Source organism: Misgurnus anguillicaudatus, chromosome 10 (genome assembly GCF_027580225.2).
Source record: "Misgurnus anguillicaudatus chromosome 10, ASM2758022v2, whole genome shotgun sequence".
Lineage (NCBI taxonomy): Eukaryota > Metazoa > Chordata > Actinopteri > Cypriniformes > Cobitidae > Misgurnus > Misgurnus anguillicaudatus.
This window is the reverse complement of record NC_073346.2, coordinates 29,666,789-29,694,063: the sequence shown is the minus strand read 5'-3', so window position 1 is coordinate 29,694,063 and position 27,275 is coordinate 29,666,789. Positions and strand designations below refer to the sequence as shown.

Sequence of the window (27,275 nt, the reverse complement as noted above, 5' to 3'; positions counted from 1 at the left end):
TGAATTGTTAACACAATTTTCTAATGTGCCCTTTCTTACAGCATTGCTACATTGGCCTTAAAAATCAGTGACAGTTTTATTTCAGTATTAATCTAGTTTAATATCCTAAACCACATTATGAAAACCGTATCCCCACTGCAAAACTACTAGTCAGTGACAGAGCAGAGCCAAACAAGACATTGTTATAGATTCACATTTTATCAAAGGTCTGCAGAAGTGCAGAAGAATAGCAACAACAGGTGAACAAACATATGGCGTACATAAATAGTTCAAACAGCATGAAACAAACATCAGCTTTAAGCGATCACATGGTTTCTGATGTCAACACAGAGTAAACATAGTCGTAAAAGACTAAATCAAAAATGCTGGGTGTCCTGCATGATAGGACCTGTGGGATTGGTTTTGATCTAATATGAACCCTGCTGATCACGGTCAGTCTGAACGATGAATGCCAGCACCTGACAGATGGTCAGGTAATTACATTCATCTCCGTAAAAATATCAAATCATGATACAGTCAGCTGACAAAACAAACCAATTCATCTGATTAAGCATGAAATGATCACACAACATTGGAGTGTATGAGATACAGAAAACCTTTGGCATCTGTGTGGCGACTCTGAAAATATCATTGTGAATCATTTACCTGTATTTCTTAAAAAAAGCTATAAGGAGGCTATGTCGTAGGCGTTGTGCTTTGTTACTTTTGGAAATGAAATTCCGTCATTTTTACATGACAAGGTTGTCTTTTTCGGGGTAGTGGTTACTGAGTCGAACATTTTAAAAGCAAAACTTTCCTCCAAGTCTTTCTCTACAAAAAAGCACTTTACAATAACGTACAAAAAATATAACACTGTTTATAATCAAGTCTCAATGACAGAACAGGTTGACCTGTACCCATTTCATTGTGCAAACACATTATTTAAGCTACTAACTGTAAAACAAAGTGTGGTATACTGGCAAGACATACCCTTTGGTTGTTAAAACTGTATACCATACTGCAAACTGCCAGTAAATCCTAATACACGTAGGTTATATTTCCATGTGCAGGTGAATCTCATGAAGATGGGTCACATTTCACCTCCAAGAAAAATTGTACTTTGTATTAAAAACTTACTTTGCATACTACTTAAAGGTGCAGTGTGTAAATTTTAGAAGGATCGTTTGACAAAAATGCTAAATAATATACATAATGAAACGTTTTGTTTTTATTAGAATTAGAATGAGCCATTTTTAACTATATACATCGCGGGTCCCCTCACATGGAAGTCACCGTTTTGCACCCCCATGTTTCTACAGTAGCCCAAAACAGACAAACTGCTCTACAGAGTGCATCTCTGATTACGACATGTATGTCCTGGGGTGGCTACCGTATCTTTTTCTATTTGTTCCAAAAGGGAGGGGTAAGTGGTGAACTGAGCCAGTGGTTGCAATTTGCACCCATCTTGCTAGGTGCCACTAAAATCGACACACTGCACCTTTAAGCAATATTTGAAGACACTCCACTTTTTTTGAAAATATGCTAATTTTCCAGCTCCCCTAGAGTTAAACATTTGATTTTTACCGTTTTGGAATCCATTCAGCTGATCTCCAGGTCTGGCGTTAGCACTTTTAGCATAGCTTAGCATAATCCATTGAATCTGATTAGACCATTAGCATCGCGCTAAAAAATAACCAAAGATTTTTGATATTTTTTCCTATTTAAAACTTGACTCTTCTGTAGTTACATCGTGTACTAAGACCGACGTAAAATTAAAAGTTGTGATTTTCAAGGCTAGGAACTATACTCTCATTCTGGCGTAATAATCAAGGACTTTGCTGCCGTACCATGGCTGCAGCAGGCACAATGATATTACGCAGCACCCGAAAATAGTCCCCTTGGTAACTTTCAATAGCAGGGGACTATTTTTAGGCAAATGTTTAACTCTAGGGGAGCTGGAAAATGAGCATATATTCAAAAAAGTGGAAGGCTTTTTTAAACATTTATTAAAAAAAACAAAAATTTTAAATGCATAACGATCCATTCACATTATCTTAAAATCTTGCTACCCCTAAAGCAAGTTTCATTTTTTAAAGCAAAATATAATTTCTTTCTTTTATGTGAAATCTAACACATGTAATTTCGTGAGATTCACCCATGCAATCTTGCATAGTTCCCCAAAGACACGAATTCTACAAAAGCAAAGCGCAAGCAAAATAAACTCTTGCTATAAAGCATCTCTGCTGACGTTTCTTGAGGCGCAGGCAACTTGTAATCGAAACACAAGCAGAGAGTCTGAAATGCAATATGCATGTGCCCTTTGAAAATACACTAAGGCAGGTTTTGTATTTGAAATGGTTTATAAGAAAATACCACTTAGGTGTAAAGACTTGGAGCTACACAACCCATATTTCCTCTTCATACAGTAGATTGTCTGTTCTGCCTCTTAGGTTTGAAAAGATAGCTTGCCAGCGTCACTCTCGTTTTACAGCATCCTCCATAGTGCAAATGTGTAATTATTATTAATCGTTTCCTTGCAGCTAGATGCTCCCAGCCACTACTGCATGTCTCATCAATGGCAGCTGTGTCTCCCATCACCATCCACAGCAACACTGGCACCAGACGTCACATGTATTCACGTTCATACAAGTACAAATGGCTTTAGTTAGAGTCCATCGGATGGGACGCAGAGCTCTGCCGGACCGCGTGAGAATTAGCCGTAACGCATTCGGCTACACCCTGATTGCATCTTATTATGATTTGGAAAGTGTGCTGGGAAATTATTATTAGTACAGTACAGTGAGTACAACAGACCTGAGGGGTCTACACCCATTTCGGAGCTCCTCCAGTGTATGTTGAAACATTCACATTGTGATAGGCTGGTGGAGATGACACTGGCTTGAACAGCATCATCACCGTCTGGTGTTTCTCACCCTGTTTTACCCTGACGGGCCTCTCGCGGTGACTCCACGCTGTGAGTGTCCCTGTGAAAACTGATAGCGCGGGGAACAACGCAACAGCTTGTGTTTGGATAACCACCAGGCCTCTTTTGTTTCTGTTTGAATGAAGCTGATATTTAGGGAGTGGAAGAAACTAGATTTGCTCTTTAACGATGCATACATACATACATTTATATATACAGTATAGCTCATGTTAATCATTATAGTTAATTCCAGCAAAAGAGGAAGAGTCTAGTAAAAAAAAGATGCTTTGAGTTGAGAACGTTCAGTTTTACTGTATGCGTTCGTAGATCCATGTCCTCACATCATGCTTTTCCTGTTATTTGTCTGTTGAGGGCCGTTTAGTTTTCCATTCTGCGATGGACTAAGTGAGGTCGGAGAGGCGGAGTCAAGCTGCTTGTAGAGAGCTCTAAGTTCCTTCACTTCCTCCAGCACATCCCGTGCCTGTCCCCAGGTGGAGGCCGCCTCCTCCAGCAGTCGCTCCGCCTCTAACCGCTGACCCTCTGGGCTTGAGCTTTTTCCACTCGGCGAGCACTTCCCCTTACCCTGCGCCCGTACTTCAGTCAGCAGCTCTTGAGTTCTCTCGAGCTTCTGGGTGATTAAGTCCTGCAGCTGGCTGACGGGCTGCACGGGTGCCGAAGTCGAGCAGTGGGGGATGGCCCGCGTCTCGGAATGGGTGAGGATCTCGTCCATGGAAGCGCAGCGATTTTTCTCTGACTTTTTCTTTTGAAGCTGCGGCGTCTGTGCCTGGTTTTCAGACCAGTCCCAAGAGATCTCATTCTTACGGGGCAGGCTCTGGGATTTTCCAGGGGTCTCCTTACTGATCGAGAGCTTTGAAGTGTCTATTTTGGAGCACTGGGAATCTGGGGTTCGCTTCGAGTCGGCTTTGTCGAGGTTGTTTTCGCAACCATCGGGTGTGGAGACGTCTTCTTCCTGTATGAGGTCAAGGGTCAACATACCATCCGAGTTGGTGGTGGAAGCCTATAAATGATACAAGTGACACAAAATGACATTTTAGACAGATTTTGAACCACTTTATTGAATGCTCTGACATTTTTTTAAGATAAACTGTGTATTATATGCAAAACAAGTGATGTTAACTCATTCCCCCCCAGACATTTTTTGAAAAGTTGCCCGCCAGCATTTTTCACAAAATGCCTTTCAGGAAAACTTTGTTTAAAAAATATATAAACATACAAATATATCAAATGAAAGAACAGACCCTCTGCATTCAAACCAACAAACAAAACGGAAAAAAAAAGTTTCATATCATCTATATTTTTTCTCTGATCATAAACTCTTCAATATGGGTATTTTCTTTAAAATATTTTTTTAAGCAAAAAGCTAAAATAATTGAATTTTTCTGTGAAGGAATTTTGTTAAGAGATCAGATTCAGAACGATTATCAAAACATACAGAGTTTAAAATTAGTAAATAACGTTTTAGCTTCAGTTTTTCATAAATTATCTAGTGAACAATCGCGGTATTGCAGAGTAACACAAAAATTCTTCAGAAACATATTTTTTATGCAAATGTTTTCTCTTAATTGACGAGATAACTCGTCAATGGCGGGGAAAGCGTTAAATTGAAACAATACTTTTTACAATACCATTGCTTAACCAACATGGCAAAAAGATTTTTATTGTTTCATTTATATTAATATGTGACCCTGCTCGGCTTTTGTGTAGTAAATCACCAAAAATGACATTAGCTGGATTTTCACAGTCAGAGTCACACAAAGCAGGGGTTTTCAAACTGGGGTCCGGGGACCCCCACAGATCCCCCAAAAGGCTCTAAGGAAAATTTTTGAGGAAAAAAGACAAAGCAAAATGAAATAAAAATCTACTAGCCAATTATTTGGAAGCAATATGCTGTCTTTATAATATCAAAATTTATATTTATCTAACAGAGTTAAAATGTATTTTATACAAAGATTATATAAATGGATGGGGGTCCCTTACATAAGGTTTATCATATTTGGGGGTCCTTGCCATCATAAAGTTTGAAAACCCCTGACATAAAGCATTTAATCATGCACAAGCATTTAAAGTCGCAATGAAATTGAAATAAAAAACTATATATATATATATATAATATATATATATATATATATATATATATATATATATATATATATATATATATATATATAATATATATATATATTTTAATATTGTGGTATTATTAACAAATGACTTATTTGTAAGCTTCATTATTTTTTTAAAAATTCATGTGTGCTCATAATCTTTAATCAAAAATGCAAATCTTCTACCCTTCTCAAAATGATCTCTCTTCACTTCCGGTCATAAGTATGGCTGGTGGGCGGGGTCCGGGAGAAGATCGCAGCGATTAGCAATTAGCAACACAACACAACTTCAAAAGATCCAATCGATGGACAAATTCAAATCCAGCCCTGCCTTATTTCATCTCAAAAGCCGTTTCATTCGGATATACGTCACCACGGGGAAAATAAGGCAAACGCTACTTCCGTTTCATGGCGACTTTAATGTTTTACCATTATTTCAATTAGCCATGGTGTTTAACTTTCTAATGTTAAAGGGACACTCCACATTTTTTTAAATATGCCTATTTTTCAGCTCCCCTAGAGCTAAACATTAGATTTTTACCGTTTTGGAATCAATTCAGCCGATCTCCGGTTCTGGCGCTACCACTTTTAGCATAGCTTAGCACAATCCATTGAATCTGATTAGACTATTAGCATTGCGCTCAAAAATAACCAAAGAGTTTCGATATTTTTCCTATTCAAAACTTAATAATCAAGGACTTTGCTGCTGTAACATGGCTGCAGGAGGCGCAATGATATTACGCAGTGCCCGAAAAGAGTCACCTGCTATTGAAAGTTACCAAGGGGACTATTTTCGAGCGCTGCGTAATATCACTTTGCCTGCTGCAGTTATGGTACGGCTGCAAATTCCTTGATTATTACGCCAGAATGAGAGTATAGTTCCTAGCCATATCGGCCTAGAAAATCACAACTTTTAATTTTCTGTCGATTCTTTATACACGATGTTACTACAAAAGAGTAAAGTATTAAATAGGAAAAATATCGAAACACTTTGGTTATTTTTGCGTGTGATGCTAATGGTCTAATCAGATTCAATGGATTATGCTAAGCTATGCTAAAAGTGGTATGGCCAGACTCTGAGATCGGCTGAATGGATTCCAAACCGGTAAAAATCAAATGTTTAACTCTAGGGGAGCTGGAAAATGAGCATATTTTCAAAAAAGTGGAGTTCTTTAATGAATAAGCAGAGAAAAGCGACACACTTCATGTTCAACGAGGTGACCTTCACAACAAATGAACTGCTTACCACAGCCATGAGGTGTCCACGGGTGGGCAGGCGGCGAGTGTGGGGGATCTTAGCTCTGTCACGCGTCGGATGTGCCAACAAGCTTTCCTCTTCTACCGTCACCTACAGATATATAGATGTACAATTAAGCCAAACTGAACATTTAAATCACATGGGACCTATAAGAGAGTGCATGTTTTACATCAGCCTGCGGCATCATGGGAAGTAGGAGGGGCCTGTGTATTGATTAACCAATCAATGAGGCTGTTTATTATTTGTGTGTATGTATGGGTTTGATTTCAGTACTGGTAGTCAAGCTCAGTTGGAAAATTTGCTACCCAGACACTTCAAGCCACAAATCGAAGCATGTCGTTTAAAAGAAAGCTTATACTGTAAACTGTAATGTTCAAGACTGTGTGTTTAGTGATGGCTTGCAATTGGCTAAGAGCTTATAACTAATCCTGCTGTGACTGGTCAGGGTTTATGTAATAAGGAAAGGGTGGCACACAGTAAAACCAGACATTGCAAAGAGCTTTAGATTACATTTGTTTCTTACAAAATCCACTTTTGAACATCTAACACTTTTTTAGATAATCCAACAAACTTCATAGATACATCTTACTTTCACACACATCATTTTTAGTATCTTTTGCTTAGACAAGCATCACTATTATAGTGTTCATACCCCTGATACACAGTCAGGCAAATTATGTGCATTTTTCTAAAAAACAGAAATGCGTATATTTGTGCTAGATGTTGTATATGTAGATTGCATATTACCAGTCTTATGCTTCTTAACCTGCCTACACATCATGCATCAGTGCTTGGCATCGTATAAGCTGCACTTTGACATGCTGTAGTTTGCAAAATCAACAAGAGCAGCAAAAGGTGGAAAATGTGGTTTGTCTATTAATAGCAATCATTATTTACACCCAACAGTTTCGATTTTTATTAAAATCCCAAAGACGGAAGTATAAAACATCTATGCTTTTTCAGTGGATGCATGAAAATTGTGGCTAAACATTATTTATAGCGTGCCTCCTGCGCAACAAATCACACAATTGCTTTCGAGTCAATTGCAGATCTTGGTATCCACCCCCACGCACAGCTCTCAAACGCACACTTTACTTCTCTATCACATCAGTTTAATGGGCTTGAAACTTCTCTAAATTATGTGACCGTTCACTTGTTTTATTAAAAATAAATCGTAGGCTATTTCCTGTGCTATACTTCCTGTCCCACTTCGATTCGTGTCTGTCTGATAAGCCATCTCACTTGTTATAAGTCAAAAGTGTGAGAGATACACAGTATGCACCGCACACTACACGTGATTATGTAGAAACTAAAACAGAATGAAAACAAATTGGTATTTGAATAAAAATCAAAACATTAAAAGTCAACATTGAATGTGTACAAAATTGAAGTGCATTGAGAGCATGTAATCTGAATTGATTTGGGAATTCACTGCTGATACTGATCCCTGATAAAGAATATAAACCCAACAGGCATTTATTATGTGTGTATATAATGTATCATATTAACTGTACGATTAGATTCACCTTTATTGTCACTGTGCAGAGTACAAGTACAGAGACAATGAAATTCAGTGAATTATCATTCCCGTGTCGCGGATCCCCGCAAGCCCATATTTAGGAACCGTGTGAAAAAAGTCACACACAGACACACACTATCTGATAAGGAGGTCCGGCTTAAACAAAAAATAGGTAGTCATTTGCTAGTGCAACCAAAACTGTCTGTGCACTTTGTTGGTGTATTGCTGGTGAATACAGAGATGCATGCGCAAATAACAATACATCAACTAACAAACCCTACAAAAGGAGGCATTTGTGGAATAATTGTAAGTTAACCACGTCCATATGTTAATATTTCAATATGCACAAATAACATACATTTATTATACATATGTACCTTTACACTCTAAAAAGAAACGGTGCTATATAGCACCAAAAGTGGTTCTTTGCTCGTAATCATAGAAGAACCATTTTTAGTGCCATATAGCAACGCTGAAGCACCTGTGTAGAACCATATAGGGGCCATATAGCACCACATATGGTTCTACATAGCACTATATGTTTCTACACGGGTGCCTCACAGGTGCTTCACCAGTTCTATATGGCACTAAAAATGGTTCTTCTATGATTACGAGCAAAGAACCACTTTTGGTGCTATATAGCACCGTTTGTTTTTAGAGTGTAAAGGTATACATTTGTATTATATACTGATACATACATTACACACTGATAAAATGTATAGCTTGAATTCACTGTAAGTCACTTTGGATAAAATCATCTGCCAAATGCACAACTGTAAATGTATATATTACAGGCTTATGCGCACGTTTGCGTGCGTGTGTGTGTGTATACAGCCGTGAGTCACATGTTGAGTTAAAGGGACATTCCACTTTTTTGAAAATATGCTCATTTTCCAGCTCCCCAAGAGTTAAACATACCGTTTTGGAATCCATTCAGTTGATCTCTGAGTCTGGCGCTAGCACTTTTAGCATAACTTAGCATAATCCATTGAATATGATTAGACCATTAGCATTGCGCAAAAAAATAACCAAAGAGTTTCGATATTTTTCCTATTTAAAAGTTGACTCTTCTGTAGTTACATCGTGTACTAAGACAGACGCAAAATTAAAAGTTGTGATTTTCTAGACAGATATGACTAGGAACTAAGTCTCATTCTGGCTTAATAATCAAGGACTTTGCTGCCGTAACATGACTGCAGGAGGCGCAATGATATTACGCAGCGCCTGAAAATAATCCCCTGCTATTGAAAGATACTGAGTCAAGGGTCAAGTTTTAAATAGGAAAAATATCAAAACTCTTTGGTTATTTTTAGCGCGATGCTAATGGTCTAATTAGATTTAATGGATTATGCTAAGCTATGCTAAAAGTGCTAGCGCCATACCCGGAGATCAGCTGAATGGATCCAAAACAGTAAAAATCGAATGTCTAACTCTAGGGGAGCTGGAAATTAGCATATTTTCAAATATCCCTTTCCCTTTAAAAGGAAACTGACAGCATGGACATAGATGCTGAACTGAATATTTGATCTGCAGAACTAGGAAACTAAAGGTGAGGATATACTCTCAGTCATGACTGCCGTCTATTTTTGGTGGAGTGATTCATTTTCTCCCACTGTGTGCCGAGTGTGATTATAGACCCGCTTTTAAAATGAGCAAATACCTTTGCAAACAAACCGTGAAAAGATCAGGAAGGAGAGGGCAGATGTCTGTGTGATTAAAACTTTTAATAAAAGTGGCTTCTCCAACGGCGTGAATGACCTATAATCTTTGTGGTTGAAACAAAGAGTGCTGAACTGTGCATAGCTCAACACTACCGCGCATTGCGCGCAAGTGTTTTGGGTGCTTGCCCGGGTGTTGATATGCGGTTGCTAATCTCCGCATTCAAAAATGTATACTTTAAAAGTACATACTTCACTGTTTAATACCTACTTCCTGATTATGTACTGTCTAGTCCTAAATCCGAGTTATTCTTGTATTGCTATGTGGTTACTGATGTGTTTAAATGTTGCGAAGGCCTTGTTATATGAATCCTAAGGTCTTCTACGTGGTTGCTAGGGTGTTTTAAATGGTTGATAGGTGCATACTATGAAAAAAAGTCAAAGACATTACTGTGATATTTTTTGTTTCTATTTTAGGGCCCTTCCTCAATGCAAGTCTATAGAGATTTTTACGATTCAAAAATAAAGTCTGACCTTTTACAAAAGTATATCACACCTCAACTCCCCCAGTCTCATGGTATCGTTGGAGCAAAGTTTAATGAAAGTCATTTAGGGAAGTCTCAACCCTCAGCGGCCTGTTTTGCAACGCCTCCGGACAATGCAAGACTATCCTTTCAAGTCCTATCAATTCGAATGACGGAAGACTATACAATAAAAAACATATTTCCAACCACCTATTAAACCTGTTAAATCAACTATACGATAAATTTGTTTTTTCCAGGTCACTCCAGCAACTGCGCATGTGCAAAGACTGCCACGTAGTACAAAGCCTCTCTCTAAGAGAATCATAAGGAGCTGATCACAAAAACATCTCTTCATGTACTATTTTGCACATGATTTCAAATGACATCATACAAACCAATTTTGTTTACCAAAATTTTCATTACCGCAACGTGTCCATGACTGGATTTGGGTTCTTTGACATGGAAATACTTATAATTAAAAAATCTAAAAAATAAAAAGCTTCAGTGCATGTTATACTATAAACATTTACACTAAAGACCATGTGGTATTTGACAATAATAAGGAATATAAATGTGTCCAAGACCAAATTTCTCATCCTCCGCAACAATTTTCAATCATTGTTTAAGCCCTCAAGGAACTAACATTTAAAAAAAAATTTTGGAGGGGACATAATTGACTGTGACACTCAAGATGGCTACCAGGTAAGCAATTCTTATTTTCTCCAGATAAAATTTAAAATTTTGTTTGTCATAGTACCTAGACAACTTTTTAGTTCTCATTACCGAAACATGAGTTTGTAAATGCATATATTTAATGTAATATCATGTTGCGATAATGATAATTTTTGATAATAATAATCTAAAAAATGTAAATAATTCTATAGTAAATATTTTTTAAATCCTCTAAAAATAATGGTTATACTAAGTTCAGACCTTAATCTTATATGTGCAAAAAAATTGGCTTCAAGGGCATTTTAAAAATTCTGAGGCTGGACACCTAAATCTGGATTTCGTGAGAATCACCCATTAATGGCAGTTGCAGGCACCTTTTTTGAATGATTTTCTATGGACAGTGAGCGTTATGCGCGCCTTGCATTTTTTTGCTACCTACTGCAGCACACATTTTTGAACCAGCTCTAAAAGCGGAAACGCACCCAATGCCAATCGTTTTTCCATTGTCCAATCGAATAAGGGGAGAGGCGGGCCTTCCGTTACTGTCTGTGACATTAAAAGCCGCGCCGCACTGCTCTTTTATAAAAAGTGACCAAAAAGGCAGCCCCTTGCGTTTCCAAGCATTTAAACGTGTTTGGTATAATTGGTCTTTGGCCAATCATCAGTCTTTAATGAATGATAATTTGCTCTTTTATTGGAAGGCGGGACTTCTACTAGAAAGGCCATGTTGAGCGATGCATTTTCCCCATTTATTTCTGCATCTTGTTTTCTTTGATTTATACTGAGGCTCTATGATTAGTTAATCAATATACAAGCAACAGTAATTGCAATCATTAATATTCTCATTAAATATTTAAGATGGAAATAGATGGGTGTGCCTAGCTTACCTCATCCAAAATGCGATTCTTGGACCTGGTGATCGCTCCATTTAAAGCACTGATCCATGATTCCTTCTCTTCCGGACTGACAGCCAGAAACACTAGATTTGGGACCTGCATGTAGGGGGTGAGAGATATCATATATTTTAAAACAGTATGGTGTTTTGTCTGAATATGAACAGTTTAATGTTTCAATAGTGTTGCCTCTGGCTGAGGAAAAATGATGAAATGAACAAATTGCAGAAAGCAGACGCAAAAATGTAATGGCCCAAGTGTAAGTCAGCAGGTATGGCCATATGGCTCTGCCTACGGACAGCTGATGTAGCAACAGCATGAGTCAGAAACCACCATATTAGGCAACAACACTGCGAGACTTCCTAACAGCGTCTGCTGCACATGTGATGACCACAACACTTCTGTTAATGTCATATCAACTGTTGCTCTCATATCCTCTCCATTCGCTTCTATATTCACTTTTATCCAAAAGGACATACAGTGCGTTTAAAGGAATATACCATTTTCCCAAAAGAAAAATCCAGATAATCTACTCACCACCATGTCACCCAAAATGTTGATGTCTTTCTTTGTTCAGTCGAGAAGAAATTATGTTTTTTGAGGAAAACATTGCAGGATTTTTCTCATTTTAATGGACTTTAATAGACACCATCAATTAACACTTAACTCAACACGTAACAGTTTTTTTCAACAGAGTTTCAAAGAGCTATAAACGATCCCAAACGAGGCATAAGGGTCTTATCTAGCGAAACGATTGTCTTTTTTGACAAGAAAAATAAAAATATGCTCTTTTAAACCACAACTTTTCGTCTAGGTCCGGTTCAGCGCGACCTAACGTAAATGCGTAGTGACGTAGGGAGGTCACGTGTTACATATATAAAACGCACATTTGCGGACCATTGTAAACAATAAACTGACACAAAGACATTAGTATCAGTTGACATACAACAACGTAGGAACGGTCCTCTTTCAACACACTTGTAAACACTGGGGCGGAGTTTCGCATTCGTCTTCTGTGACCTCTTGACGTCATGACGTATTGCGTGGGGTCACCTGGCGCATCACGACCGGATCTAGACGAGAAATTGTGCTTTAAAAGTGTATATCTGTTATTTTTATTGTCAAAAATGACAATCGTTTTGCTAGACAAGACACTTATGCCTCGTTTGGGATTGTTTATAGTCCTTTGAAACTCCGTTGAAAAAACTGTTACGTGTTGAGTTAAGTGTTAATTGTTGGTGTCTATTAAAGTCCATTAAAATGAGAAAAATCCTCCAATGTTTTCCTCAAAAAACATAATTTCTTCTCGACTAAACAAAGAAAGACATCAACATTTTGGATGACATGGTGGTGAGTAAATTATCTGGATTTTTCCTTTAAGAAAATGGAATATTCCTTTAAGGTTTAAATTTTATTACTATGTGTTTCCAGGGAATCGAACCCACAACCTTTGCACTGCTAACACAGTGAGAAATCGCACTGCCTCATTCATGAAACATGAGCAGAGAAATACATCTTATTAATTTGTAAAACAATTTTTTTTATTTGCATTCAATATAACAACAAAATGATGTAAACTGCAAAAGGTTATGGGTTTGTTACCCAGGGAAGACACATACTGGTAAAACTGGACGTCGCTTTACATAAAAGCGTCCATCAAATGCAAAAATGTAAAAATCGGGTGCTAAACAAAGACTTTAAAACCAAGAAGGTCTTGAAGGTCAAATAAATCTGATGATTTGCATGAGGTCATACATTAGCATTGCTCCACCACTGAGCTTTGCATGTTCAACAGCTGTTGTAAGTGGAGCAGGGTGACATATTAAACCATGTGCTTGTGTGTTTGTGTATAGAGGGGTGTGTTCGGGAAGGGGGGTACTGTTGGATTTTCCTAAGACCCACCATGTTTGTGTCGTGAGGATTAATCCTTCGTCTCAGTGTTGGATTTTAAAGGATTGGCCTGACGTTACCCTAATGTTTTTCCTAACTCTCAGAAATCCCCTAAAACATGTCCAGTTTTTCAGAAAAGTGATCTAACATATCTTAAAGACTTCTAAAAGGAGAGTTCCCTTTTAGATAAAAAAATGTGTTTAATGAGAAGTAGAGATACCAGCTTCCTCAATACAATAACAGTAAATTGTGCTCCTGAACATCAAACCAATCTTACGTCACATGGGTATTTTTGTAACAATAGCCAGCAATGCATTGTATGGATCAAAATCGTTAAGATATTAAGATCATGTTCCATGAAGATAGTTTGTAAATTTCCTACTGTAAATATATAAAAACTTTATTTGGGTGGGCAATGCAGTTGCCAATTGACAACTAATGCTTTGGACAACTTTAAAGGTGATTTTTTTGCACCCTCAGATTCTGGATTTTTTTAAATAGGATTTACGACATTAGAAAACTGTGTACATTTTTTTGTGTATACATATTTCCTGTATGTTCTGTTTGTATCTAAAAAAGAGTGAAAAATAAATATGGATGGTTTATTAAAACAATTTAGTGAGGTGAGGGTTTTAGGATGTTTACATTTATTTCTTAATTCAGCTTACTTGTTGTTGCTACACTGGGGCGGCAACAGAGTATTTTAACATTAAACATTTTAAAATAAACACTTCACTTTCAAAAACATGTTGTTTGTGTTGGTCTACAGGATGAAGGATATTTACGGATGCCTGTGGTGTGCTAGTAAAACGCATTAAGCTGAGACGTTCTTACTGAAAGCCAATTACACAGGACGGCCGGACAGGATAACTGCAGAGGTCAGTCCAAGTATGAGCTCAGAGGCCAATGACGTGCAAGCTATTAGCAACAAGTGCCTTACTCAATGCATCTCAGTCACCCAACAAAATAATGTAAAATTTCCCTACAAATCTATATACTTTCATTTTCACTCAAATGAGTGAAAATCAAGAAGTATCTCATCCAACAGTTTCACTTTAAACCGACTAATGAACTAACTAGCCCAGCAGTATTCTAGTCTAAAGGCCAAAATGTAATCCATTTTTTCCGTGTATGTAAAGGTCTGCGTACAGTGCGTGTGCCACAATTTACGCGTACATTGTACACATAGCTCGCGCATGCGCCTATACAGGAGAATGCAGTACTGTATGTAACTCAAGAGATGCATTTGTCGCAATGCGCACGCGTCAAACGTATGTGTATAGGTACAAGTCAAATAAACTACACTTTGCAAGGCTGACCGTTTACATTCGCGTCTATGTATAAAATCCTTTTTTTTGTGTGTGTGGTAAAATGTAACTTCCTGTGAAGACTGACCGTGTTTCCTGGTTGCCGGCACCGCAGGAGGGTAAACTTGCTGTGGTTTTTTTTGCTTCTGCTCTTGGCCTTGCGAAGTTCCTCAGACTTCTCATAGTCTGTGAGGTCCACCACCTCCTGGATTTTCTTCTCATCTTTAACCTAAAGAAGAAAGAAGAGATTTGGTTTATTTAGTGTGGTTTAAAACTGCTCAAAAAGTTTATCTTCTACGATCTTATCTGTGTAAAAATGTGGAAACTTGTATTTGTATTAAAGGATAAGTCAATTTTCTTAAATAAAATCTAGATAATTTACTCACCACCATGTCAAACAAAATGTTGATGTCGTTCTTTGTTCAGTAGAGAAAAAATTGTGTTTTTTGAGGAAAACATTCCAGGATTTTTCTCATTTTAATGGACTTTAATGAACCCCAAAACTTAACAGTTTTAATGCCGTTTAAAATTGCAGTTTCAAAGGACTCTAAACGATCACAAACGAGGTCTTATCTAGCTAATCGATTGTCATTTTTGACAAGAAAAATGCACTTTTAAACCACGACTTCTTGTCTTCCTCCGGCCGTGTGACGCGCCAGCACGACCTCACATAATTGCGTAATGACGTCGAAAGGGCACGTGTTACATATACGAAACGCACATTTGCAGACCATTTTAAACAATAAACTGACACAAAGACATTAATTAGTATCATTTGACATACAACAACGTTGGAATGGTTTTCTTTCTCCACACTTGTCAACACTGGGGCGTAGTTTCGATACGTCATCCGTGACCACTTGACGTGATGACGTATTACGTGAGGTCGTGCTGGTGCGTCACAGGACCGGAGGAAGAAGAGAAGTTGTGGTTTAAAAGTGCATATTTTTATAGGTTTCCCTAGATAAGACCCGTATGCCTCATTTGAGATTGTTTAGACTCCTTTAAAACTGCAATTTTAAACTGCATTAAAACTGTTAAGTGTTGTGGCCCATTAAAGTCCATTAAAATAAAAAAAAACCTGGAATGTTTTCCTCAAAAAACATAATTTCTTCTCGACTGAACAAAGAAAGACATCAACGTTTTGGATGACATGATGGTGAGTAAATTATCTGTATTTTTTTAAAGAAAATGGACTAATCCTTTAAGAGAAGTCTGTAATCTTGTGTCATGCTTGGTTTTGCCAAAAACAAAATGTTCTTTGTTGCAGCGATGCAAGTCAAAGGTACGTGTTTGTTCCCTTTTTATAATCTGTAGAAACGTTTTCCACCACAAAGAACCATCTGTGCAACAGAAAGTTTCTGTGAATGTTAAAGGTTCAAGCATGGCTTAAGTTCACAAACAAACAAACAACTTAAGGCAGCGCTGAGTCAGACATGCCAAATAACAGAACCTTTACCCCAGATTCAAAGGGAACAACATGGACTAATTTGGCATCACCTCCCAAATGTTCTCATTAAATCACAATCAATTTCCATTAGCGCTGCACTAAAGATAAAACTCTGTCTGCATGCATGCAAGGCCACTGCTGGTTTTGGTGCACTACAAACCGCGGTCTACAGTGCAGTACTTAAAAATATTGGCATGGCACGCAGTGCCCTATGGGTGTCACGACAGGCAATGGCTTTAGAAATATGGAAATGGAACAATAATCTACTGTTCCAACAGCACAAAGGCAGCAATTAACTGACAATCTGATCCAATCCTTTTTTCCACGCGAGGACACTTATGGCACAGTACATCTGAAGTCAATGCTGGACTTTGGAAAGTTCTCATTTTAGGTTGTATTGAAGTTTGCTGCTCTCACTACTCATGCACACACATACAGTGGTTGAGAAGGAGACCCTCAAGCTTTATTTTCGGAGATCAAGGGCTTTTGTTTCCCACTGTCATTACCTGTAAAATGATTCCTGGTATATTTGACACCAAATCTGGCACGGTTTGTAATCCGAGATCATTCTGAAAAACCTCCAAATGAAAACGCATGCATGCTAAATTCCTTGAACGAATGTGCTGGATTGGATTTAACATGTTTGGATCCATGTATAGACTCATCTCTTTAAAACAGAATTGACAAGAGCTGATGAAGCTGCTAACCTTTCTAATCGTAAATAAAGATAGTTATCTATATTTAATGTGTTTTCCATTAAACTTTAAGCAGAATCATTAAAAATCAACAAACAAAATAGCATCCTTAACTTCTAAAAGAAAAGTTTAAATTGGTTGACAAACTGTTTTCTTTACCACGAAGAAACAAAAGTAAAAAAATGTACCACTGTGAAAATAATTTCACAGTCTTTCCAGGCTGTCTGATATATACGCTATAATCAGACTACTTTCTGTTTTTATAACTAAAGCTGTCTGGAGCTGTAAACAGTATTTTTGTCATGTGTGATGTTAAAGTAATCTTCTGAGTTTAAATAAACTTTACAAAGAGCATCTGTGGCATGCTGTCAATTACCACAGAAAGTAATTTAGTCACAGTCTGAAAACAACAAACTAAATGTGTTGACCGTAATGAACTTTAATAAAAGTTGTCACTTCTGGAAATGTTAAACATACACAGTGTTTGCTTAGTGATAGTTAAAATTCTGTCAAAAATAAAAAATTCTGTCATCATTTTCTCATGCTCAAATTGTAACTATTGACTTCCATAGTAGGAAAACATATTATGGAAGTATTATGATAAGTGAAGAAGAAATATTTTGATAAATGAAACGTAGCGCTTTTCTAAGCGGATTTAAAAGAGGAACTATATTTTATGGCGTAATAGCACTTTTGGGAGTACTTCGACTCGGCGCAGTAACACCCTCCCTCTCCCATTATGAGAGTACTCCCAAAAGTGCTATTACGCCTTAAAATATAGTTCCTCTTTTAAATCCGCTTAGAAAAGCACTACGTTTTATTTTGTACCACCAAACTTGCTCGTATAACTACTCGTCTTAAATAGGAAAAACGTTGATGTGTTTGGTCAATTCTAACTTTATCTCTGATTGGTACCATTGAATGAATGGGGCTAAGCTAAATGCTATCGAAGTGTCGCAGCGCGCTCCAGCGCTTACGTGCATGCACACAGATGATAGAGGGATGTATCAACAATTCTTAGTTAAGGTAATAACATGTTTTAATATTGAAAATGAGTAGACTATTCCTTTAACTTGCATTAAACCTGAACAATTCATTAAGACGTTAAAAAAGTTTTAATTTTATTTAATTTTATAAAAGTTAAAATGACGTTAGCAAAAATTAAAATTTCTATTTTTTAAGCCAGTTAAAATGGTTGCTTCTGAAACATTTTCTCTACAACACTGCTTCCAATGTTTATTCATAAAGGGTCACTTTATTCATTTAGTTTCAATACAAGGCCAGGTGAATCCTTCAGAGTCTCGTTTTACGTTTCACTAACGACGGGTCAAGTCCAAATCACATGCAGCTATTCAATTTCATATTTACTTTCCCATTAAACAGTCAACGTTTTCAGAAATGTTGATCAATGTCACAAAACATTTCAGGGTGCATTATAGAAGACAAATACCCTCAACAGAAATTTGAAACGAATACTCCAAAGGAAAGAGTCGCCCTTGGCCCACATGATGAAATGTTTAAAGAGAAATCTGTGATGAGGCAGCTATGAGGTCAATGGTGCTTTATGATGTTTGCTCAGTCTAACAGAGGAACAGAAAGGGCAGATGAGGAATGAAAAATGATCTGCTTCACTTTCAGGCCTGACACACTGACACAACAAATCTGTTTGTGACTCTAACAAACAAAAACAGTAAAAAAAACATTGAAGATGTTTCCCTTTCTCGCTTCCAGTGCTCAAATGGTTCTTACTTTAAGATTTGGACAAGTTTTGACTCAACACAGTACCAAAATTAAATTTAATAAAAATATATACTCAAAAGTTGTTTATGGATATTGTAATAAATTATGCAGTATTATATGTGACCCCTGACCCTGTCTGTGAAATCCAGGCTAGTCTTTTGAGATTAGGAGCATCATTAAGAGTTAGGAGTTTAGGTTTTACATCTTTAAATTCAAGACTTTAACATGACCTTACTTAGTCAATAATAAAGATATCAAGGTTATATTTTCATATAATGTTCTTTACATTATGTAGGATAATTTTATGCAGAAAAAAAGTAAATAAAAATACATATTAATGTGAAATTATGAAATTAGGCAATTTTGTTATCTAAATATCTGTTTTACATTTACACATTGGCAGACACTTTTATCCAAAGTGACTTACTTACAGTGCATTACAAGGTTTTGTTTGTTCTAATATGTTCTCTGATTTTAAATCCATGAAGACTTGTTCTTGGCAGCCAATAATTTTTGCCAGTACCAAGTCTTATCAGACAAAATCAACAACAAAAGTTTGCATTTTATCATTTCATTTGCAAACTGACAGATATTTTGTACACTGTGTTCCAGTGTAAAACACGAATTTGAAACTAGGGATGAATAACGATTAATCCCGATTAATCTATAGCATAATAAAAGTTTTTGTTTACATCATATATATGTGTGTGTGTGTGGGAACTGTGTATTATGTATATATAAATATGCACAAATGCATGTATAATTTTAAGAAAAAATATATTTATATATTAAGTATTTATATTTATATATAATATAAATTATACATAAATATACAAATGTATTTACAAATACAAATGTAACATTTCTTAAATATATACATGCATGTGTGTGCATTTATCTATACAAAGTTATTATACACAGTTCACACACATATATGAACTTTTATTCTGCTATTCGTTATGCATCCCTATTTAAAAAACAAAAACTTGCATTCCCTGTTGTCCTTTGACTTCCATGTAACTTGCAATTGTATATCAGTAATAGGCATCTGACAGGGTGACCAACATTTCTTGTGAAACTTCCCAGAACATAAGAGAAACACTAAAGAAACCAGAAGCAATCACATGACCATAGAGGGCACGACATCATCAACTCGTCTTTTCTTTAGAGAAAGTGAGTCAGACTCATGCCAGGAAGCGATGCGCAAATTGATTCATTCATTTTCCTATTTCATTTGCTGTAACGCCTGCAAGGATTGCACATGTGTTCAAGTGTGCAATTGGGTTTCCTAACTTTTACTATTTGCACAGCATGACCTCATCATTCCATTACGCTTTCTATTTACACCAATTCATACTGCTAGAAACATTCGGCCCATCTGACATCTGGCCCTCCATATCAGCCACATCTGATGCTACTTTTATTAGGAAATCCAATACACATGTACCAGTATGAGAACCCAGTTGCTGTGCGATAAACTGTGCATGAACTCATATACTTGACTGTCTAATTTTTCCATAGCAAAAACCTCAGTGGAAACTGCAACATTAATACGATCATTAAGGGCTTTAAAGGAATATTCCACTTTCTTAAAAATCACAATAATTTACTTACCCACATGTTATCCAAGATGTTTATGTCTTACTTTGTTCAGTCGAGAAGAAATTACGTTTTTTTTTTTTTTTTAGGAAAACATTCCTGGATTTTTTTCTCAATTTAATAGACTTTATTAGACGCAAGAGTTCACAGTTTAAATGCAGTTTAAAATTGCAATTTCAACTCGGCTTTAAATGGGTCTAAATGATCCTAACCGAGGCATAAGGGTCTAATCTAGGAAAATGATTGTCATTTTTCACAAGAAAAATATAAAATATGCACTTTTAAACCACAACTTCTTGTCTTGGACGCGCCAGCGTGACCTTACATATTGCGTAAACACGTCATGACGTATGCGAAACTCCCACTCCAGTGTTTACAAGTTTGGAAAAAAGGACCATTCCGACGTTGTAGTATGTGGAATGATACTAATTAATGTCTTTGTTACAGTTTATTGTTTAAAATGGCCCGCAAATGTGCGTTTTACATATGTGACGCGTGCTTGCGCAATATGCCAGGTCGCGCTACATAAGACCCTTATGCCTCATTTGGGATCGTTTAGAGCCCTTTGAAGCTGCGTTAAAACTGCAATTTTATACTGCATTGAAACTGTTGGGGTCCAATAAAGTATCTTAAATTGAAAAACAATTCTTCTCGACTAAACAAAGAAAGACATAAACAACTTGGGTGACATGGGGGTGAGTAAATTACCCGAAGGATTTTTTTTTTATGAAAGTGGAGTATTCCTTTAAATGTGAACGGTATATTTTCATACTGTTTATACACTTTTACATAAAGCATATTACTGTCTAAAAAACAACATTCATTTCTCAAGGACGGAATAAATGGAAATGTATAGAGTCAGCATTGGAGATCTTGCTATTAACTAGTAATGTGACTGATAAAGTTTTTTTTAAGCTAATGAAGGCAAAACAAATAAAAAGTAAGACCACTACACCCTGATCTACCACCTACACATGACGCAGACTAAATGAAAGCAGAAGAGAAATATAGGACTGACAGTTTCAATATAGATAAGACCGCAACTTCCTCGTTAAGATTTAAGTGCGTAGATAGAAGACATATAGCTTATCGTTCTCTTTTTTGATAAAGTTCTGTAGATGCCATCTCAAGGACAGAATACGAGTTTTATTTATAATAATAAGACTGTGAGCTATCATGTATGTTATACGTAAAACCTGCAGCCAGCGAGAGATAGTAATATAACCGGGTAAATGTGCTAAGACGACGACTGAGACTAGACTCTCCCACACTACTGTGCACACTCTATACATCTGCCACATCAATTCCCAGGAATTTGATCCCTAGACCAGACTGGGAAACCGGACAACAATCTCATGATATCTGCTCCTATGAGACGTTTTAAAGCTTAGAGACACCCATCAGTTCATATTGTAACGTTCATACTTGCATTTTGCAAGGAGTATACATTGTCCATAACACAGATTAATAACATCAGATTCACCGTCAGAAAAAGATGGTCCCAAACTGTCAATGGGGCAGTACAATTTAAAAAGGTATAGATATGTATACATTTAGTACTAACGTGTACCTTTGAGGTATTAATAATATGAACACTTTAGGTGTACTTTTAGATAGAGTACTACCTCAGTGACAGCTAGGAACCATTTTTGGCGCTTTTCCATTGCATAGTACCCCAAGGTTTGGTTTGGGTCAGGTCGGGTCATCTCACCTCACCTTAGCTTGGTTAGCTTTTTCATCGAGTTTAGTAACACTTCGGAGTGGGAGGGATTATAGGCGTGTCGTCATATTTGCGCTGCCTACTGCTGTGACATCATACAAGTGAGAGCGTCGTTGTACATTCCCATACATTTTTTTATTTCTCAACACAAAAATAAAATTGACCACCACAAATAGATGTTTGCACATAACGTTTATCACTACCTCTGTCTCACATGACAGTTTCTGTACAAACACCCGTGGCGTTAGTCGACGCGCTCCGCTGAGCCCTATAAGTTGCATTTAAGCATATATGCGGACATGCGCATCACAAATGTGCCGCCACAAACTGCAAGTCTGGAAAATATGTTATGGTGTTCCTGATTCTCAATGTGTGGATGTTTTCATCACTAAAAGGAAGTTTGGGAACATACAGCAAAGCATGGATAACAATAGGTTTACTCGAGACAGCGCAAGCTAGCATGAAGGTAAAGCTGATCTTTTACATTATAGCGATGAGGCTGGTAGTGACGATTCTCTCAGACCAATCAGAGATCTACAGTGTTTTCGCATCACGTTTTGGTATCAGCTCGGGTTGCTTGGAACCCCAACCGAGGTGGTACTAAAAAAAAGTATCGGGTACTACGTACTGCACCCAGTGGAAAAGCCCCCAAAAGTAAGCTGACCCAAACCCAACCGTAGTGTGCAATGCCATTTCAAAAAAAGCGCCATTTTTTTGACAGTGTACCTAGGTAAATGTTAAAGAAATATGTTAACCAACTCCAGCTGGGTTATTTGTACCACACAAATGAGGATCGTTTTGCTGTTTATCTGATACAATGACACAACAGTACTAGATCATTAAAACGGTTGTCTGTCTAGACAGCTGGAGGGAAACATCTAGACACCAGCATGATGAAACCTCAGTCTGTTAGGCACTAAAAGGGTCAATCCTCCTTCTGAGCTGCGAGCCAGAGCCCATATGCTTCCTCTGCATTGTTTGATTCGATGCTGAGCGCAGCAACCGGTCTTGTGCGTGACCATGATTTAAACTCAATCCTGCTTCTCTTATACTCCCACACTGCAGTAATTCAGCCACAGTAAAGACAAACATTGAGCTTGTAAACAAAGAGACTATGTTCATATTCCTCCACAGAGAAAATACTTGGTCCAGAAATGAGGAGAACATTGCAAAACACAATATCACTCATATGGTGGCTTAAGGTAAATGATGAGTGTTACATCGTGTACAATATTGTCCGGCTTATTCAATGATCTTTTATCATGTCCGGCTCTAATCCCAGAACTATGTTTGCAATTGGATAAAGGTGTTAGGCACTAAGACCACAGTAAGACTCAGTTGACTCATCAAGCTGCTATAGATAGATAGATAGATAGATAGATAGATAGATAGATAGATAGATAGATAGATAGATAGATAGATAGATAGATAGATAGATAGATAGATAGATACATACATACATAGATACATACATACATACATACATACATACCATAGATACATAGATACATACCGTAGATGCATAGATACATAGATAGTGGTTTATGTTTGACTTTCTGGTTTTAAAACTGATACCAAGAAGCCTTTAAATGCACAAACATAGTGTTACCTAACTTCTCTGTCTTAATGTCCACAATGGAAATAGAAAAAATTGTGCTTTGCAATAACTTGGTCTAAGAGTGGGCGAGAGCGGGCGGCCCTTGGGATGCCAGACACTGCAGATGAGGGACTTTAGCAGGCATGTGCCATAAAAATCACCTACACTAACTGTAAGTTAAAGACTTGCTACTCTGACAAACATTACAAAAACATTTTGCACTAATTTACTAAGTCAATTTACTAAGTCAGTTAGAAACACCAATTTGTATCATTATAATGCAACCCAGTATCACGAAATTACGGACCTATAGTCACATAAAATTGTGAGTCGTGTCATCGACACTAACGCGGTTTCTCGCCTTTTTGCGTGAACATGTCATGCATTTCTGTTTTACGTGTCACTGTCACATATTTGTTACTCAACTGTTTTTTCCTGTTTTCTTACCATTGCCGCTTTGGTTTAGGGTTAGATATACATAAAATGACATCCTTACCAAAACCCAACTCTAACCCTAACGCCAGGCGACAATGGTTTAAAAATTAGAAAATATAAAAAATCATGAAAAAAGGTATAAACCAATACTTAAAGTGACATCCTAACCCAAACACCAAATCTAACCCTAAACCGAAGAGTCATTAGTCCCTTTCACACATAGGTCTTTACTGGTAATTTACTGGTATATTGCAGTTAACAGGTCATGTGTGCACAAAACCTTTCCGGTAAATCAGTGCTCCCAATTTACCAGTAAGACAGGTTGTAAGATTACCAGTAATTTACCGGTAAGCGCTATGTGTGAACAAAAAATATAGGATTACCGGCATTAAGAACGGACGACGTCAGACCGTGCTGACAGATCGGGCCAATCAGAAAGTTTTTTAAACAGGTGACGCGTTTACCCCCGCACTGTTTACGGATGATTCCACACACACGCTGCTTAAAAGTCGAGCACATCCACATTTCTTCACCAAAGTTGTTTAAAACAGCTTATAATTTATTTGCCAAATTGCAGACGTCCTTAGCACACCCTCTGTGAAGCCTAATGTGCAACGCAGGTTCCGTTTGACATCGCCTAACGTAATGTTGTTTGGTCACGAGCAACTTCGCGACCGTTTGCCACAGATGTGAAAACAACAAAATACGGACCGTGGATATTAAGTCATAACCCACCATTGTTTACAAATAAGACACGGAGCTCGCCTTCCGCGCGCCACAGGTAACTTCCGCTTTCTCTCCGAGTTTACCGGTATTTTGATACCGATGTGTGAATGATGTCTTACTGGTAAAAAGGCGGAACGTCACGGCATGTGTGAACAGCACATTTTTGTATTTTCTATTCTGGTAAATTCATGGTAATTTACCAGAATTACTGTGTGAAAGGGGCTAATGGTTTGAAAATAGGATAAAACAGTTGAGTAACAAATACATGACAGTGACACGTAAACAGAAATGCGCGACATTTTCACGCAACAGGTGGAAAACCGTGTCAGTGTCACGCTTAAAACTCACAAATTTACGTGATTATTATGTACATAATTTTGTGATACAGGGTTTATATATGTTATATATTTAAAGGAATAATTGAGCAAAAAATGAAAATTCTGTCATCATTACTCACGCTCATGTTGTTACAAACCTTTATAAATAACTTATCTTGAACACAAAATAAGTTATTTTGAGGAATGTTTGCAAACAAATGTTCATGAGCCCCATTCACTTTCATAGTATTCTGTTTCCTATTATGGAAGTAAATGGGTTTGAAACATTCCTCAAAATAATCTTCCTTTGTGTTCATCAGAACAAAGAAATTTATATAGGTTTGTAACAACATGAGAATGAGAAAATGATATCAGAATTTTAATTTTTGGGTGAACTATCCCTTTAACATCTCGTCAATAAAATCATGATGCTGTCATGATGAAATCATAAAGTAGGTGAATAAGCGGTCCCAAACTGACCTCTTTTTCAGAAATGTACAGTTGGTCTCCTTTCAATACAACATATCTGTTTTTCCAAATTTCCCTGAAAATCCCTCTGCCACAAAACTTGCGAATCCACCCAGTTTTTTCAGGCTGCGCATGCTGTTGATTGGCGTCCTGAGGGCCCCGCGTGCACAAAGATGAAATCAGAGACACAACAGTGTGGATTATTTTAAAAGGTTTCCAGAGATCCAAGTGGGGTGTCTCAAAGCCTAGTGAACTGCCTATTAACTAGACAGCATTTCTGGACGTGCATAGGCCTGTGACGCCCAACCATGTCTTCTAGGTAGGCAGCACACTAGGGTCTGAAACACAGACTCAAGTAGGGGGAGACTTTCTTGTAGACAATGTCTTTGTTATGTAGATCACATTCCTGGCGCTTACTTTTCTCACAGCACACACGTCACTTTCATGATATTATAAAGTATAATGAACAAATAAAAAATGAGTGAGGAAACGCTATTACTTTTACCAGCGTGTTATTCAAGACGATATATGGAGTAAATAAATACTAACAATTTTACACAACGAACAATAACAATAACAATATCAATAAATGCATGAAAAGAGTACGAGCTAGACTATAAACGTTTTGAAAATGCAAAACTAAATCAAATGATTAACTTTAACAATTGTACGCTGACACCTAACGGAGAGCGATTTAGTAACGCATAACACACAATATAAAGTCATCATTATCTGTCAATTTGTACTTTGACTAGGAGAAGCCAATATAATGTAGACTTTAAGTGCAGGAATACAATATGGCTGAAATGTAACGATTATAACGCATGCATTATTGTACAATTATTGTTTATAAGTAAGTACAAACCGTGTTTAACTGTGCATTGTTTAATACTGCTGTACAAAGACTCCGCACTGACAATAGATGAGACACGATGTCTTACCCGCTTTGCCGAATTGTTCTTCTTCATGTCTATAAAACAACAAAGCTCTGAATAAATCCGGATCCTCTGATACGCAATGTGTTTCCAACAATGTAACAAAATCCCGTGAAACGTTATACGCGAAGAAAAGCACGATGTTGCTCTCGTGTCTTTTTCTTACGCCTCCTCCCGTCTATACTTCATTCACTGTCCTCCAGATCCACGCAGATCATCATCCGATGGCTTTCATCTGTGGTCACGCCTTAAAAGATCGCAGAGATGTGGGAAACGTGCTTTCTAGAGCAGCATCGTGTCGTGTGGTGCGAGTCTCTTCAGAGAGTTAACTGAGCTTGAGGAACTTGCAGCTGTGTGGTCCCTCTCTTTGTCCCCCACAGCTCCACCTATGGACACCACAATGATGTCACTGCCAAGATAATGCATGGGGTGGGCGATGTGTGATGTGCTTTCCACTTGACATTAAAGCTGTGTTAAACGTAATTTACACTATAACACGTGTTTAAAATATGCTTGAATGTGACATAAGTGGTTTTAATCATGTCAAACATATCATTTAATCTGACCAAAAAAAGGTTACACCAGCAAAAGTCAATTTTAAGGTTAACATCAAGTTGAAACTTATAAGTTAATTCAACTTAAAAATATTGACTCAAGAATTTTATGAGGTAAACTAATATTTTAAGTTGAATTAACGCAGCATGAGCACTTACTTTTTTAAGTTAGACCAACAAATCTTTTTTTACAGTGTTTAGCAACAAATCTGAGCTTATAAATATGTTTATAGTATATGTTTCTGTTATAAGTATAGTAGGCTATAGTAAATATAGTAATAATAAATGATAAA

The 27,275-nt window shown here is 37.2% G+C and overlaps 1 protein-coding gene across 1 annotated transcript; it reads right to left on the bottom strand.

Annotated features, from left to right (window-relative positions):
* Positions 1-179: 179 nt before the first annotated feature.
* plekho1b (pleckstrin homology domain containing, family O member 1b) lies at positions 180-26,830 on the bottom strand. The gene is made up of 6 exons (XM_073872336.1): positions 26,439-26,830; positions 25,506-25,656; positions 14,835-14,975; positions 11,544-11,648; positions 6,272-6,373; positions 180-3,920 (listed from the first exon to the last, which is right to left on the bottom strand). The coding sequence occupies exons 1-6, from the start codon at positions 26,459-26,461 to the stop codon at positions 3,240-3,242; spliced, it is 1,203 nt and encodes a 400-aa protein (XP_073728437.1). The 5' UTR covers positions 26,462-26,830; the 3' UTR covers positions 180-3,239.
* Between the last annotated feature and the right edge of the window lie 445 nt (positions 26,831-27,275).

What these genes read in the sequence shown, in the direction of transcription:
- plekho1b (XM_073872336.1), bottom strand. Translation starts at nt 26,461, where the DNA reads ATGAAGAAGAACAATTCGGCAAA. An exon ending in AGAATCGCATTTTGGATGAG is followed by an intron (nt 6,374 to 11,543) that starts GTAAGCTAGGCA and finishes ATATATCTGTAG; the next exon opens with GTGACGGTAGAAGAGGAAAG. An exon ending in GTGGACACCTCATGGCTGTG is followed by an intron (nt 3,921 to 6,271) that starts GTAAGCAGTTCA and finishes TATCATTTATAG; the next exon opens with GCTTCCACCACCAACTCGGA.